Source organism: Triturus cristatus, chromosome 1_2 (genome assembly GCF_964204655.1).
Source record: "Triturus cristatus chromosome 1_2, aTriCri1.1, whole genome shotgun sequence".
Taxonomy (NCBI): Eukaryota; Metazoa; Chordata; class Amphibia; order Caudata; family Salamandridae; genus Triturus; species Triturus cristatus.
This window is the reverse complement of record NC_140580.1, coordinates 885,719,337-885,735,443: the sequence shown is the minus strand read 5'-3', so window position 1 is coordinate 885,735,443 and position 16,107 is coordinate 885,719,337. Positions and strand designations below refer to the sequence as shown.

The 16,107-nt window shown below is 45.9% G+C and overlaps 1 protein-coding gene across 20 annotated transcripts in view; it reads right to left on the bottom strand.

Annotated features, from left to right (window-relative positions):
• LOC146868219 (cyclin-dependent kinase 11B-like) overlaps positions 1–16,107 on the bottom strand; it is a 459,040-nt gene that overhangs the window by 202,011 nt on the left and 240,922 nt on the right. For all 20 annotated transcript variants that reach the window (XM_085609447.1, XM_085609482.1, XM_085609460.1 and 17 more), the window contains one exon: positions 7,023–7,144. In XM_085609447.1, the coding sequence (XP_085465573.1) occupies positions 7,023–7,144 (122 nt within the window). The remainder of the gene's footprint in view (positions 1–7,022; positions 7,145–16,107) is intronic.

Sequence of the window (16,107 nt, the reverse complement as noted above, 5' to 3'; positions counted from 1 at the left end):
AGTTTCAGGCGACTGTTCTTCATCCATTTGGCGATGGCCTTCATTCCTTCGTGGAGGTTGGTTTTGGCGGTGGTGGGGGCCTGGATAGGGAGAGGATCAGCTGGGTGTCGTCGGCGTATGAGATGATGTAAAGTGTCGTCCAGAGGGATGATCCTTGGGGTACGCCGCAGATGATCTTGGTGGCTTCAGATCGGAATGGAGGGAGGCGGACACTGAGTTCTGCCGGTGAGGAAGGAGGTGGTCCAGTCCAGGGCTTTGTCGCGGATCCCTGCGTTGTGGAGGCGTGCGCGTAGGGTGTGGTGGCAGACTGTGTCTAAGGCGGCCAAAAGGTCTAGGCGAATGAGGGCCGCGGTTTTTTAGTTGTCCAGCATGGTCCTGATGTTGGTGGCGGCGACCAGGGCAGTTTCAGTGCTGTGGTTGCTGCGGAATCCTGATTGGGACGGGTCCAGGGTGCTGTTCTCTTCGAGGAAGCGGGTCAGTTGCCTGTTGACAATCTTCATGATGACTTTCGCTGGGAATGGGAGTAGGGAGATGGGCCGGAAGTTCTTGAGGTCCTTAGGGTCTGCCTTGAGTTTGAGTAAGGCGTTGATCACAGCATGCTTCCAGCTCTCCAGGAAGGTGGCGGTCTCGAAGGAGTTGTTGATGATCTTCTAGAGATGGGGTGTGATGGTAGAGCTTGCTTTGTTGAAGATGTGGTGCGGGCAGGGGTCGGATGGTGAGCCGGAGTGGATGGTGTTCATGATTTTGATGGTGACGTGGGTCCAGGAGGTCGGTGTGGTTGGGGGGCAGTGAGTCTGAGGTGTCTGTGGCTGTCGGGGGGGGGGGGGGGGGCTGGTTGTTGCGGTGAAAGAAGGTGGCTAGGGAGTCACAGAGGTCTTGCGACGGCAGGATGTCGTTGGAGTTGGAGCTGGGGTTGGAGAGTTCCTTCACAATGTTGAAGAGCTCTTAGCTGTTGTGTGCGTTGGTGTCAATGCGTTCCTTGAAGGAGGTCCTTTGGCGGTTGGATGAGTTGGTGGTGTCTGCGGATGGCGTTCTTGTGGGCTGCATTGCTGTCCGGTGTCTGTTCGTGATGCCACTTCTTGTCTTGGGCAGGTCTGCTTGGATGCCTGGAGGTTGGCGGTGAACCAGGTGGCTTTTCTGTCCGTGCGTCTGTTTGAGGCTTTCTTGATCGGAGCAAGAGTGTTGGCACAGTCGTCGATCCACTGCCTGAGGTTGCGGGCGGCAGTGTCGGTTGGTGGGTTTTGGGCGAGGGTGGCTAGATATGCCCCAGGAAAGTAGAGGAGTTTTGCAGCTCCTGTGTTACCTGTCAAGCCATTGGAAAGACAGGTAGCAACCAAAGGCCCATGTAATTCCACTATAGGAGGTTGGGGTTCCCTTTGAGAGGGTAGGGAATCAACAGTATTTGTTCCCTTGACCCCAGACAGCTTCAGGAAACCGATTCATGCTTGTGGTAGTGGATAATGGCAGCAGGTATCCTGAAGCAATTCCACTTCAGAATGTCACTGCTCCTGCAGTTGCAAAGGCCCCCATAACAATTTTTACTTCTGTGGGCTTTCCTAACGAGGTGGTGTCAGACACAGATATTAGCTTCATGTCTGGCTACCTAAAAGTCATGTGTGCTGAATGTAGGGTGATGTATACGTTTGCCACCCCATATCACCCCCCAAACAAATGGTCTGGTTGAGAAATTCAACAAGACCATGAAAAGTATGATCATAGGACTCACTGAAAACACCAGAAGGAGATGTGATGTCCTTTTGCCATGCCTGCATTTTACTTCCAAGGAGGTGCCTTAGAAAGAGCTTCTATTTGGCCATTCTGTCAGTGGTTAACTAAGTCTGGTAAGGGAAGGCTGGGAGAAGCCTCTCAAAGTACCCAAACTAGACATATTAGACTATGTGCTTGGCCTTCGTTCAAGGATGGCTGAGTGCATGAATAAAGCACAAAAAAACCTTGAGCCAAACCAAGAGCTGCAGAAATAATAGTTTGACCAAAAGGCTGCACTGGTGGAGTTCCAAACAGTGTGGAGAGTATGGGAATTGGTGCCTATGGCCCTCCAGGAGAAGTAGACCCTACCCTATCCTTGAAAGAAAAGAGGAGATCACCCATCTGGTGGACCATGGGCACTTCCAGGAGTCTCAGGGTTTTTTTCCATGTGAACTGCCTTAAACGCTATCATGTGAGGGCTGATGGGACCAGGCTGATGGGCCCTGAAGAGGATCAGGATGAAAGAGTGAACTTCTCCCGGACCTCCTCTCCAACAACCCTCAAGATGGGTCTGTTGAGGGAGTTGTCTTCTCACACATCTTCATTGCCCAACAGAAGACTGACTGCAGGCAAGTCCTGAGGCAGTATTCTGGGCTCTTTTCTTTGACCCCTGGACAGACAACATGGTGTACACATAATGTGGACATTGGGGACAGCCTACCTGCCAAAAGGAACATATAAAGGCATTCTGACCCAGTCAGAATGCCAATATTAAAAGGCTAGTAGGCAGAGATCAGAGTGATTTTATATAAATGCATGGTTTTCAACTCATGTAGCCTAGCTCTGTTTAAATAATTTTTATAACAACCACACATGACAAAGCAGCATGGGATAAACCATATATGCACAAGTTCTGAGAGTATTAAGCCATTTGTGACAACTGCTAAGAAGGGAGGGAGTTGAAGTCAGCAAGATGCTGGAACTAAGGGTGATTGAACCCTCCGAGAGTCCCTGGGTCTGCCCCGTGGTCTTAGACCCCAAACCTCATTCCAAGGGAGGTAAACCAGATCTGAGGTTTTGTGTTGGACTACATAGGCCTCAATGCTGTCACTAAGACAGATGCACACCCCATTCAAAGAGCAGATGAGCTCATAGACAGGTTATGGGGGGCCACATTTCTCAGTACTTTTGATTTGACATAAGGGTACGTTGCAGTTTGGGCTGACCCCAGGAACAAAAGAAAAGTCCACATTCTCCAACGCAGATGGACATTACCAGTTTACTGTGATGCCCTTTGGTTTGAAGAATGCCCATGCCAATTTCCAAAGGCTGGTGAACAAAGTCCTGTCTGGGCTGAAGTCTTTTAGTGCAGCATATCTTGAGGAGATTGCGGTCTATAGTTCTGCCTGGCACGATCACCTGATCCACCTTGGAAAGGTCCTCAAGGCCCTGCAGCATGGACAACTCACTATCAAGGCACGCAAGTGCCAGATAGGGCAGGGCTTTGTTGTATACTTGGGCCACCTTGTAGGTGGAGGTCGGGTTCAACCCTTACAGACTAAGATCAAGACTTTTCTGGATTGGGAAGCTCAAACAACTCACTGCATTCCTTGGCTTGACTGGGTACTAGAGGAGGTTGGTCTGTGAAGGGGTATTATACCATTGTGGCACCTCTCACCGAACTGATGACCTCAAAGAAGCAAACCAGAGAAGGTAAACTGGGCATCGATCTGTCAAACGGCTTTTGACACACTGAAGGAAGCACTGTGTTCAGCATCCATTCTAAAAGATTCAGACTATATAAAACAGTTTATTGTGCAGACTGATGCCTCTGAACATGGGATAGGGGGCAGTTCTATCTCACTGGCTACTACCCTTCACGCCCCTAAATGTAATATTTAGGTGGCCCCCTGACAGCAGGAACTCGCATTCGATGTACTAAAGAAGGACAAAGAAGAGGCGAAGAATGCAAGAATTGTGGACTAGCTGTGGACTTGGCGACAAACCCAGTCTGCCTGTTCTTATCCTGACAATTGCTAAGACACGACTCGTTCTGCAACTTTGCATCCTGCTAAAGTCTTGGAGGGCGACAGCACTTTGTTAACCAGCCAGCATCTCCCTTGAAGTGGAGCAGCCACTTTCCTGCAGCCTGCAGTCACCGACCGCATATACAGAGGAAGCAGCATCCCAGGAGGAAGTCTCCATGAACCAAGAGGTCAGATCTGTCTTCCCAACAAGTCTGGAGATGCCAGGACCTCCCCCCTCCCCTACCCTCCCGAAGCCACTTTGCACCAATACCCGGGGTACTGGAGCCCTTGCCGCAGCAAAGGCTTATTTCCAGCCTGGACACCAACACTGCCAAGACAGACCTACCGATGTGGGGCGTCAGCTTCAGAGTGGCCATCGTAAAGAGTGACCCTGTTGTCCTGTTTTGTACTCATCTCCACGTCAACCTAAAAATCGACAACCTCCCACACAATCGACCGACTAGACAAAACACCTCTGCACCGAGCCCCACAGCCCGAAATCCGAGCCAACCGACGGTGCACCTTGCTACAGAGACCCTCAAGAGCTGAGCCCCTCTTTAGGTTCTGCCAAACTGGTCCACCTGGTCCTCACTTGCAGCCTTTTTTTCTTGTTACAGGTTTCCTCATTGACCTCAGTGGTAGCGGTCGATGCTACCCTTGCAAGCAACCCCTTTGCACCAAGACACACCAGGTCAGGTAAACCAAAACTGCTGGTGGTTCTAAGGACCTTGGCCCCTACTAACCTGATGTCTAAAAGAACAAACCTGTACATTGTTTGCAAGTACCCCAATGCAGTGCATGTTTCTTCCACAGGATGACATTAAGTTGTTTGAGGCTCACGCTTCAAATCTTAAAGCTCTATTTTCTGTGATTGTGAAAATGGCAACTAGAAAAGTACTTAACTAATCTCGGAGATCTTGGCATCAAAATTAATATAAAAATCTGTGTTACTTTTCTAAATTGGTGACGGTATCCTTATTGAGTGTGTGGAACAAATGCCTAACACTCCCTGTAATAAGCCTAAGGCTGATCGGCCACACTACCACAAACAGAGCACCTTGGGATTTTTAAAGCAAGCCCCTGTACACTATCAAGGAATACCAGAACTCTCTACACAGTGCACCTCATTTTTGTACAGTATATATTGAGACAGCATCCTACAGTCTAGCACTGGGGCCCCCAGTCAAATGGAAGCACACAACACTATTGTTTAATGTCGGGTTACAGACAGCCTTAGCGGTCTACTCCTAGATGCTAATGACTTCTCTACAGTGCAGGGCCCGGTGAATTGTGGAAAGATGCATTACATAGTAATGCAGGTATGCAAGTCAGACTCACCGACATGTAAACAATTGCTTAATTTTTTTACTGATGCCTAGAACATAAGTGCTCATCTGTTCTACTGCTTGTGTTTCCAGAAAGGCAGAAAGACAGCATGCAGTTGCTAAATTAAACGATATAAAGAAATTGTCGCGTGCAGAGAAATTAAACAAGTTACCTAACTGTAGAAATAGTTTCCAGTTTGAAGATGATGCGCAATCCTACTATTTAGTGGTTTGGCTCAGAATACCAGGATGTTTGAGTGTATACAACCTATAGGTTTGACCTAAATTACTGGTTATGAGGTTGACCCAAAACGCACACCACCCCACAGATTAGACACCATCTCCAGAGTGGTATTATATCTTTCCCCTCACATTACAAAATACAAGGTAATCAGCTTAGTATCAAGAACTTTAATAAAAAATGTCCACTACTCTCCCTTCTCATCGGAACGACCAAAGAGCTGGAGCATGTCAATCTAGAATATCCTCTAAGTGTAAACAACTGTTAAGGGGAAATATTTATTTGATTGCAATAAGAAACTATTATAGAGTCATATGCTGTGCATAAACTGCAAGTAGTATCCCTCCTCTGTGAGGGTGGGCATGAAAAAGGCAAGAAATGTTACTTTAGTATGAGAAAAACAATTTCTTACCCCTGAAAAACAAGTTGTTTGGCTTCAGTAACACTCTTTCTGGTGGATACTCTATCTAACGGCAGATTCCTCACTTTGTGCCTGATTGGATCCTGAAACTCAAAGCAGTACTTGTGGCAGTAGGTGGTGTCGTGTGGATCTGTGCTGGCTTTGTTCCACTCTGAAAGTAACTAAGGCGCCACGTATAACCAGAACCCATAAGCGCAGACATTAGTTTAAAAAAAAAAAAAAAAGAAACTTGTCCACACATTCAGACAAATCCAAAAGCATATTGGAAAGACACTTGTGCATATTCCTAAATTGGGACATTTTTTCGATTGAAAATTAGAAAGGAGACCAATCCACAGAACGGAGAGGTGTGAGGGTGGTGATATATCTGTGGTTAGAGTATCCACCAGAAAGAGCAACAAGCCAATATGAGAGCCCAGCATGACAGTGTCTGACACCTCTCTGATGAAAGCTGCTGAACTGGGCACATGACACATCTCAAACTTACAGGCACACCACCGTTCAAGTACTGTTCACAGTGAGCCACAAAACTAGTTTTATAAAGCAGTCCAGACCTAATCTCCTGAGCTATTAAATAGCTTGAGAAGAAAGTGAGAATCAGATCACATCAGGTATTTAGCAGAACAAGCATAGGGAGGCAAAAGGCTTCAAGGGAAGGCCTGGACCAAGTTGCTACAATCTAATTGAGTGCATCCAGTTTTCATCTAACTTGGTGCAACTCAGTACTGGTACTAATGCTATTACATTAAATACCCAGAGTCAATCTCTCCAGGTTCTGTCGTCACTTGTATAAAATGCACAATCCTCATGCAAAGGTTACAGACTTTGTATAATTCCATCCACTGAGTTATATAACGTCACTTTGACCAAAACAAAGAGTGTTCTGCTCAAATTAGACAATCCAAAAACACAGAAAAGTTACAAACTGAATTTAGGAGCCATTGTCCAGTTCAAAACCTTTCAACCACTCCAGTACCCAAACAATGTCCACTCTAGTTCTCAGTAAAATTGTTGCTACCACCAATTCCTCCAAACATGAAAGCAAAAATGGGAAAACTCAATCTAAGTCATGGGACATTCTGCGTCTAGGTTGATGTCTAAATGAGCAGATGAACACTCATTCTAGCCACGACAATGGTTGACCGCCCCAATTAAGATTTTAAAACAAAAAGATGCTATACTATGCTCGATGCAAGACTCCATGCATTTCCACTACAAAATACAAGTTTCCCTGTCTGAAAATAGACAATTTCGGAATAGTATCACAGGGTATATATAAATAAACCAAGCAGAAGACTTACTTTTAAAATTCCTGCATGGCTGAGGAGCAGGTTTGAGGTCTTGAGATCTCTATGGAGTATCCAGTTGTCATGAAGATGCTTAACCCCTCGTAATAGCTGGATCATCAGTGTCTTCACTTCACCTGAATGAGTAGACCACAACAAAACATACATTACTTTTGGAGAGAAGGTGGGAAATAATACAGAGGAATGAGAGTGCATGTGTTAATAGTCGGAAGAGATTTAGTTAATGGGAATGGGTGCATTTACAAAGCACTTGCTCTGAAGCACCTCAGCACTTTGTTAACAGTGGCTTGCAGGCAGTGTTGATGTGGTGATGGGACAGGGAAGGAGAAGCAGGTGAGGTTAGAGAAGCTTTGTGATGGTCAGCAAGTTGGTTGTGCTGATGGAATTAGGGGACCACCACAGATCCCTTCCATTTATCTCCTTTAAAATGTCTGTAACCTGGAAGTCCATTTCAAAACAAACTAGTATCTTGTGCTCACAATAAATTCCTCTATTAAAGACACGTTCAATCACTCATAAATCCTATTCGGCACCAAAATCAATGAATCACCTTGGTCTTTGAACAGCAGCATCGAAGAGTGTAGGAAGTGCCCTTTTTGTCATGGGGACACCCACTTTTTGCTCATCAATACTTATGTTTTCGACTGGAAGCCTGCTAACCAGGCCCCAGTGTCAATGCTCCTTCACTATAACAAGGTTAAAGATACAATTGGCATATACTGTGGCATTCCTGTAAGTTACTAGTAAATGGTACCCTAGGTACCTAGGGCATGGGTACCACAGAAGACTGCAGCATGTCTTATGCCACCCTAAGGGAACCCTATACAAACTGCATGCAGACTGCCATTGAAGGCTACGGGACATGGTGCAAACCATGATGAAAACACTACATGGCACATAACTGTGTGCCATGCCCAAGTCACTGCATATGATATATGTAAGCCTCCTCTAAAGCAGGCCTTACAGCCCTAAGGCAGAGTACTTTATATCCTATGTCAGGACGTATCTGCATGAGCAGATATGACCCTGTGATGTCTAGTTCATTTGCTAGATATTGCAAGTGAACAGAGAGGCCATCTTAAGGTATGTACTGGTCAAAACGAGTTACCCAGCTAAATAATTGCTTCACTAAAACCTGTTTGGTATCAAATTCCTTGGTTTAAAAAATGTATATTGATTCCTGTAGGAAAGGGTCCCTTTTTGACATGGTCACCCCCCACTTTTTAGGTCTCGCCTAGGTATCGCTTGCGCTGGCTCTTCGAGACATGCTGTATTCAGGATACGTGCATAACGCTCTGCCCATCTTTTTAATTGGCTTCTGCCCCCGTCCTTTGAAAATGGTGACTTTTCATTGGTCATTAGGCTTAGTAGTCCCTCCTTAGTAACCACCTTGCATCTTCTTGTAACCTCCATTGAGGACATCCCGTTACATGTATTGTTACTCCCCGGGTCTTAATTAAAGCCTCTACAGACTATTTTCTTAAGAGGCTTTATGCAGGACACACACTTAAACTCACTCAGAAGAACATCTCACATTTATACGAGACAGTCTATTAATTTCCCTTTATCAGCTCCACACAGTATAGAACCTAATCCGGAATTATTATTATTTTGTCACATTTCAAAGCTACTAATTTTATATATGGACATATATAGCTGAATGTACTCGGGGTACTGTCTTGAATGCAATGCATTATGAGCAAGGTGAACTTACCACATCTTCTGCAGGGTGCAGTACCATATGTGGCCAAGAGGTTCACTGGGGCCTCTTTTGGCTACATACGGTGCGGCACCCTGCAACATGTCTAGATTTAAAAACAAACATTGAAAATGCAATAGGTCCCCCCTTTGATTAAGTTAAAGCCATTTGCTTTGCTAATGGTATTGTGTAGCAAAGCAAATGGCTTTAACTTAATGAAAGATGAGACCTATTGCACTTTTAATGCTTGATTAGGACTTGTGCCCTGTGGGCAGCTCCTCCAGTTCGTCGTTTTAATTGCATTTTCTATGGCTTTTAGTTTTGTTTATCCCATCATAAACTTAGGACCACTAGTTCCAGAAAGCAAAGGAAAAATCTGGATGTTATCAGATGTTCGCGCAAGGGCCGGTGAAATTTGAGATCTCTGCTTAAAGTTTCTCCATTGGTTAAACAAAAAGAGCTAGGAAGGGACACGCATGTAATTGTAATAGCATTTACATAGCGTTTACTACCCCATACGAGGCATTGAATCGCTTTTCAGGAAATTATCGGCTATTTTTTACCACTGTCTTTATTCAGTGTATTTTAAACAAAGCGTTTCCTCGTGTACACGTGAAATGAAGAATTCTCTCTGATGCCGGCTGTAGATTACTTTTGGGATCCCTGGAGTGCAGCGAACGAACTGTAGTTGCCCTTGTCATCTAACGGACCGGCGAAAGGGTGAACATGAGCCTTTCTTCAGAGCCGGTTACTTAAGAGTCCCTTCCCAGCAGACTTTGATTGGCCCAGAGCTGGTGACCACATATGTTTTGGAAGTGTAAAGTCATGTGTTTGGAGAAGCTCTTTGTTTTGTGCTCAGATGGGAACAGAGCAAAAAAAGACAGCCTTAAATTTCAAGAGGGAGGGCAGCGCCGCACCTGTCCCCTGTGCGCACCGCTAAAGAGCCCAAAAAGGGAGACGTGGGACTTAGAACAAGCGGCTGCGAAAGTGAAAGCGATCGCGAAAGGGACGCCAATTAAAAGCACAGGCTAAGCGGCATTTTCGTTGCTATGGCAACAAAATGGCGTGGGACTGTCCACAGTCCCTACGGAAACGCGCATGCTGTTTGCAATGGACAAATGGCGAGAGCAGACATCTTTGTCCATGCAGACACGTGCATGAAAGGCCTCTGCAATATGGATTCCAAAAGGTACTCGCGACAGCGCCGAGACCTAAAAAATGTTTTTTATAATGCCAGTAACTCCAACTCTGACAACTGCAAGACCAACTGCATTTCCAATGCAATAGGTCTCGAGTGCTAAAGTTGAAAATGCCAATTTTTTTACCGTTGCTTTCTTATACCATTGGCAAAAGTGCAAAGCATATATAATAATTCCACTGCAAATAACACAACTAAACGTTCTGCACCATTTTTTTAATTGGCTCTTGTCCCTGTCCTTTGTAAATTGTGGCTTTTCAGAACACAAGCTATGTCCTTTGTAAGATTGGCAGTGGTTACTTTACTCTCTAGCACATCTCACATTTATATGAGACCTTCCATTAATTTCCCTTCCTCAGCTCCACACAGTGTAGAACCTAATCCAGAATTAATACAATAATTATTTTGTCACATATCAAAGCTACTAATTTTAAATAAGGGCATTGCTAGTTGAATGTACCCCTGGTACTATCTTGCATGCAATGCATTATGGGTAGGATGGATTTGCCATATCTTCTGCAGGGTGCAGCACCATATGTGGCCAAAAGAGGTCCCCTGGGACCCCTTTTGGCCACATATGTTGCTGTACCCTGCAACATGGCTAGGTAAAACAAGCATTGGCATAGCCAATAGGTCTCGCTTTTGGGACCTTATAAGTGTTTAGTTATGCAACTGTTGCATAAACACTTATAAGGCCCCAAAGGAGAGACCTATTGGCTATGCCAATGCTTGTTAAACTTGTTAACACTGGTTGCTCCTCATTAGTATCATTCATCACCCAAATATAGCAATACGCAACAGAAAGCTGACCAGTCAAGTTTTGAAAGGGCCTTCCACCACGCTGCTGCATTTTTAGTATTGTTGGAACCGTTTGAGCTAGAATCAAAAAATATTTTTGTTAAAATCTGCAGATAATGCTGCAAATGATGGTTTATGTGGCAAATCTATAATTATGCCAAAATCACGCGACGGCACTATCGCATGATTCCAGTAGCCTTGCTTTTAGCCCACATGTATCATTAGGGCAAGTTCAGCGGACTTTGGGACACATCATTCCCCAGAAATATTCTAGGACTCGTGCTGGCAACAAAAACATAACAGAAATATTTAAGGAATTCAGTATATTATATTATAGAATACTAATTATAATGGTAATGCCACATGAACAGGGGAACAGTAATGGAATTAGTAATACGAATAATGACAATAATAAAACAGTACACACCACAGTAATGCGATACACACCAATGGCGGCACGACGCTGTAAACATCTCAACATATAACAATTGTAACTTTGATAGTAACAGTGACAACAGCAATAACGCTGGCACTCACAATAATCACATGAATAGTTATAATACTGTTTGTAGTGATGCGGTGCATACATTCAATAGCTAGTTTAGGTCGAGCCGTGGTGATATGTTCTGTGCAAGGGAGTTATTTGGAGGGGGAGGGGGGGGCAGGAGACAACCTGAGAGGAGAGAGGCAAGATAACGGACAGAGCCCGACTGTTGCGCCCAATAATAACACGGAACTTGAAAAACGGGTTTGTGGGAAAGGAGGAAAAGTAGAAGGGAACAGAAAATGCAAGGGGGAGATGAAAAAAGTAACAAAAGGGAAGGAAGAGAGGAGTGCGAAAGAGTACATATAGGAGGGAGGTAAGGAAAACCTCCAGGACTTTGGATAAAAGGTGAACGACCGAGACGGAAGGAGGTGAGGAAATGCACAGGTAGGGAAGGAAACGGTGGAAGGAAGGAAACGACGAAAGGCGGAGTCAACTTAGGGAGGTGAGAAAAGAGAACGAGGCGACAAGACAACGAGTGAGAGTATAATCTAGAAATAAGGAAACAATCCCAGCATGAGAGAAGGAAGGGGTTGAGTAGAGTGGGGAGAAGGGCAATAAGGACTGGGGTGAAAGGGCAGCGAGAAAGGGAGGGGTAAGAGATGAGTGAAGAGAGAATGAAGGGCGCGGAGAACGTACTTATCTGATTGGAACTGAGAAAAGAGGACGAGTGTGACATGCTGTAAAGTGAAAGCAAATTTGTGTGCGCTTGGCGGGGGCGGGGGAGGGAGCGCATTCCAGGCGGGGGAGCGGACCCTTTGAAGTACGATAACAAATGGATTGCATGGCGGCACGATGCACGTGATTGTGCGCGTGCTCGCCATGCAATCCTCTTTTGGGAGCACTTTTGGGAGCCCCTTACTATAATCTCGCATAGCGATTGCTACGCAATAGCTAGGCGAGACCTAAAAAAGACATTGGCATTTATGATGCCAATAACTCCAACAAATGTGAGTCTCACATTTGAGCTGCTGGCATTGAAGAGGACTGTTTTTCTACTTTTGCTTTTTTATACCATTGACAGTAGTGCTATGCAAATAGAATAATTCCACTGCAAATAAAAACAAAACTAATTTTCTTGCCCCATCTTTTTAATTGGCTCCTGTCCCTGTCCTTGGCAAATGGTGGTTTTTCATTGATCAACAGGCTTAGTAGTCCTTCCTTAGTACCACCTTGTCTCTTCTTGTAACTTCCCATGAGAACATCCCTTGTTATATGAGTCAATACTCCCTAGGTTTTAAGTACAGCCTTGTTTTATGCATTACTACTCCCTATGTTTTAAGCACAGCCACAGAACACTATGTTCTTAATGGGCTTTAGACAGAACATAGGCTTTAGCCTCAGAGAAAGCTTGCAGTGGTTACTTTACTCAGTAGTACCTCCTTAGTATTTGTGAGAAAGTGGCTCTGTATATACTGTTCCCAAATAGGTACAGGGTGTACAGAGTCCACAGAGGTTTGGCAGAGGCTAAGGTTAGATAGAACCTTACTCTCTAAAGTGGTAGCTTGGTCGAGCAGTAAGGCATAATCAGAGGACAGTGTAAAGCATTTGTTGTACACACTCTGCCAGCAAATGGTCTCACACACTCAATAACGGAACTCTAGGCCAATGGTTTATATATAAAAAATATATACTTGTTTTATTTTAGAACCAACAATAGGTATTAAAATATACTTTCTCAGAATGCGATGCTTTATATAAATACTTTTGCAATATGCAATTGACTTTTGTTGGAAATTACAAGTGGTTGCAATAGGCAACACAATTCTAAACACAATAATGCAATTAGTTCAATGGAAGTTTCAAGTTATTTGCCAAAGATTACTTTTAGGATTACTTTTGGATTTCCAGGACTGGATCCTAGATTCAGTCCTGGGTCAATACTTGGAATCAAGTGATAAAAGTCGACGTAATTACTGTGATGATTTTTAGACAATATTTTGCTATTTTAAAAGTTGACACTTAGGGAATCTGACTGTTTTCTATGAAATATTTTCTTTGCCAGAAACTTCAAGTTGCAGGTATAGTATGTTCTCGTTCCTTTTGTAATCCAGTACTGGATTCCTAGACTCAGTACTGGGACCTTTATCCAAAACAGGTAAGTAATTACGTTTTCAGATATTATCCGATTTTTAAAGAATATTTAACATTTGCAGAAATTGACAGAAGAAATTTCACAGAAAAACAGTCAATGATTTCCTATGGGAGAAAATTGGGTTACTGGTAAGTACAGTTGTAAGGATTTTTCAGAGTCAGTGCTGGGCACCAAGATCCAGCACTGGGAGCCCACCTAAGAGCTGGTGGGTATTTTCGTTTCTTTGCTGATTGTTGGTGAATATTTTAAGTTTGGTAAAGTTCACACTTAGAAGAAATTTCAGGAAAAGCCAGTCAATGTTACCCTATGGAGGAAATTGAGTTATCGGTTTAAAGGTAAGTACTTGACTGGCAGAGTTAAGGTTCTGGGCATAGACTCAGGGGTCTCCCAGGGTCAGGTAGGAACAGTTGGTTCACCCTCAGCGGCACAAGGGCGGCCAGGTGCAGAGAGAGTTAGGCCCAATGTTATCCTATGAGAGGTAGGAGGGCCTTGGTTGGTGGCTGCTGACTAGCAGGCCACGCGGCTGTGGGAGCTGGGATCCTGGTTACTTGCTCAGGGGCAAGTGGGGAAGTAGATAGGTGTAGAGGTAGCACTGACAGGGCCACTCGGGCGGCTGAGTGCAGGGTGCTTTTGAGCCTTCGGGCGCTCAATTGATTTCCATGGGAAATCTCCGGTTTAGAAAAAGACTGCAAGCTACGGGATGAAGATTCTTCAGGTGCCACCACCACTTCGAGAGGTAAGTTGGGTAGTTGGAGGATAGGTAGGTACCCCGGGATTGGGCAAAGGGGGCCGCGGGGCGCCGGGTGCAGGGGTGCCTTTTGGTGCCGGGAAATCTTACCCTCTGTTGATCGCGGTTGGGGGGGTGGGGGGGACACCTGGTTCTGAGGCTTCTTCAGGAGTGTCGAGGGAGGTCCTTGGGTGCCGGACTCGGGGTCACAGTCGCCTCAGGGTCGTCCTCGTGGTCTTGGCTCACTCCGGCACAGGTCAGGCTTGGCAGGTGCAGAGTGTGCTGGGTCCGCGGTTCCGGGCTGCTGCCAGGGATTAGAAGTAGTTTTTGAGTAGAACCTCTACTCATGGGAGTCCCAGGGGGCTTAGAGTCAAAAGGAAGCCAGGTCTTCCAGGGTTTGTGAGGTTGCTGGCCACAAGAGATGCCGGGTAGGAGCAGGTTCGAGGGTCGACAGGCCGGTAGGGCTGGAGACAAAGCAGTTGGTGTCTTCCTCTTAGCAGCTGCAGGGCAGGTCTTCTTTCTTCTAGCTCTTCTTAGGATTTTGGAATCTGGAATAGGAAGGTTCAGGGTGCCCCTAAATACTAGATTAAGGGGCGTTACAGGTAGGTGAAGGGCAGGGACCAATGGGTTCCTGTCCTGGGGTGGGTACACCCCCTATCCTGCCTCTCTCCTGTGGGAGGGGGGCAGTAGCCTAGTCCTGATTGGGCAGGGCTTCCCATCTTCAAGATGGCGAGAGCCCGGAGATGTGCTTCACCTCGCCTCCCCCACCTGAGGGGTGGGATTGGCAGGCTTGCACATTCCTGTCCTTATTTGGGGTTTCCGGCCAAGCTTCCCGCCAGAGTGGGGGGATGCAGTGGCCTGGGGAAGCTCACAGAGGCGGTATGCCTTTGAAGCTTCCCCCTGCCCATCCTGGGGGAGGAGATTTAGCACCTCGCCCAGTATGTGCATTGTTGCAGGCCCAGGAGAGCAGGGGCTCTCCCACCCAGGGGTCCAGCAACGTGTCTGCTGTGTGGCAGCCTGGGCAGCCTCAGAGCAGACGTGGATTGTAGGTTAGTTGTAAGGGGGCATCTCTAAGATGCCCTCTGGGGTGCTTGGTACATTAAATCCCACACTGGCATCAGTGTGGGTTTAATGTGCTGAGAAGTTTGATACCAAACTTCTCAGTCTTTAGTGTTGCCATTATGGTGCTGTGGAGTTCATGTTTGACGAGCTCCCAGCACCATTTACTCTTAAATGGCAGCATTGCACTTACAGGACCCAGGAATGGACCTGGGTACTGTAGGGGCACAGGGCTCCTGCCTCTGTGCCCACACCACTGGCATAGGGCACCCAGCTAGAGGGGTGGCTGATGTATGCCAGGGCAGTGTAGGTTGTGGGCATGGCACACAGGGATGTGTGCCATGTCGACTCTCTGGTTTGTCTTGTATCCAGACACTCAGCCTGCAAGAGCAGTGTGTGTGTGTTAGGGTACAGGGCCTCTAAGAGTGGCACAATGAGTGCTGCAGCCCTTAGAGGCCTTCCCTGGTCACAAGGCCCTGGGTACCTAGGGTACCATTTACCAGGGGATGACATGTGGCCAGGGTTTGCCAATTTGGGTTTTGGCTGTTAGGCAGTTTTTAGGGAAGGAACACAGGCCCTGGGCACCTGATTGGCAGGAGCCCAGGGCACAACAAAGAAAAGTGCATCAGCTATTAGGCAAAAAAAGGGGGGGTTACTGCAACAGAAACCCACTTTCTTACAATACCTATTGTTGGTTCTAAAATAAAACTACATATTTTTATACAAAAACCATTGGCCTAGAGTTCAGTTCTTGAGTGTGTGAGACCATTTGCTGACTGAGGATGTACAACAAATGCTTTACACTCGCCTCTGATACTGCCTTACTGCTCGACCAAGCTACCACTTTAGAGAGTAAGGTTATATCCAACTTTAGCCTCTGCCAAACCTCTGGGGACTGTGGACTCTGTACACACTGTACCTATTTGGGAACAGTATATACAGAGCCACTTTCTTACAGG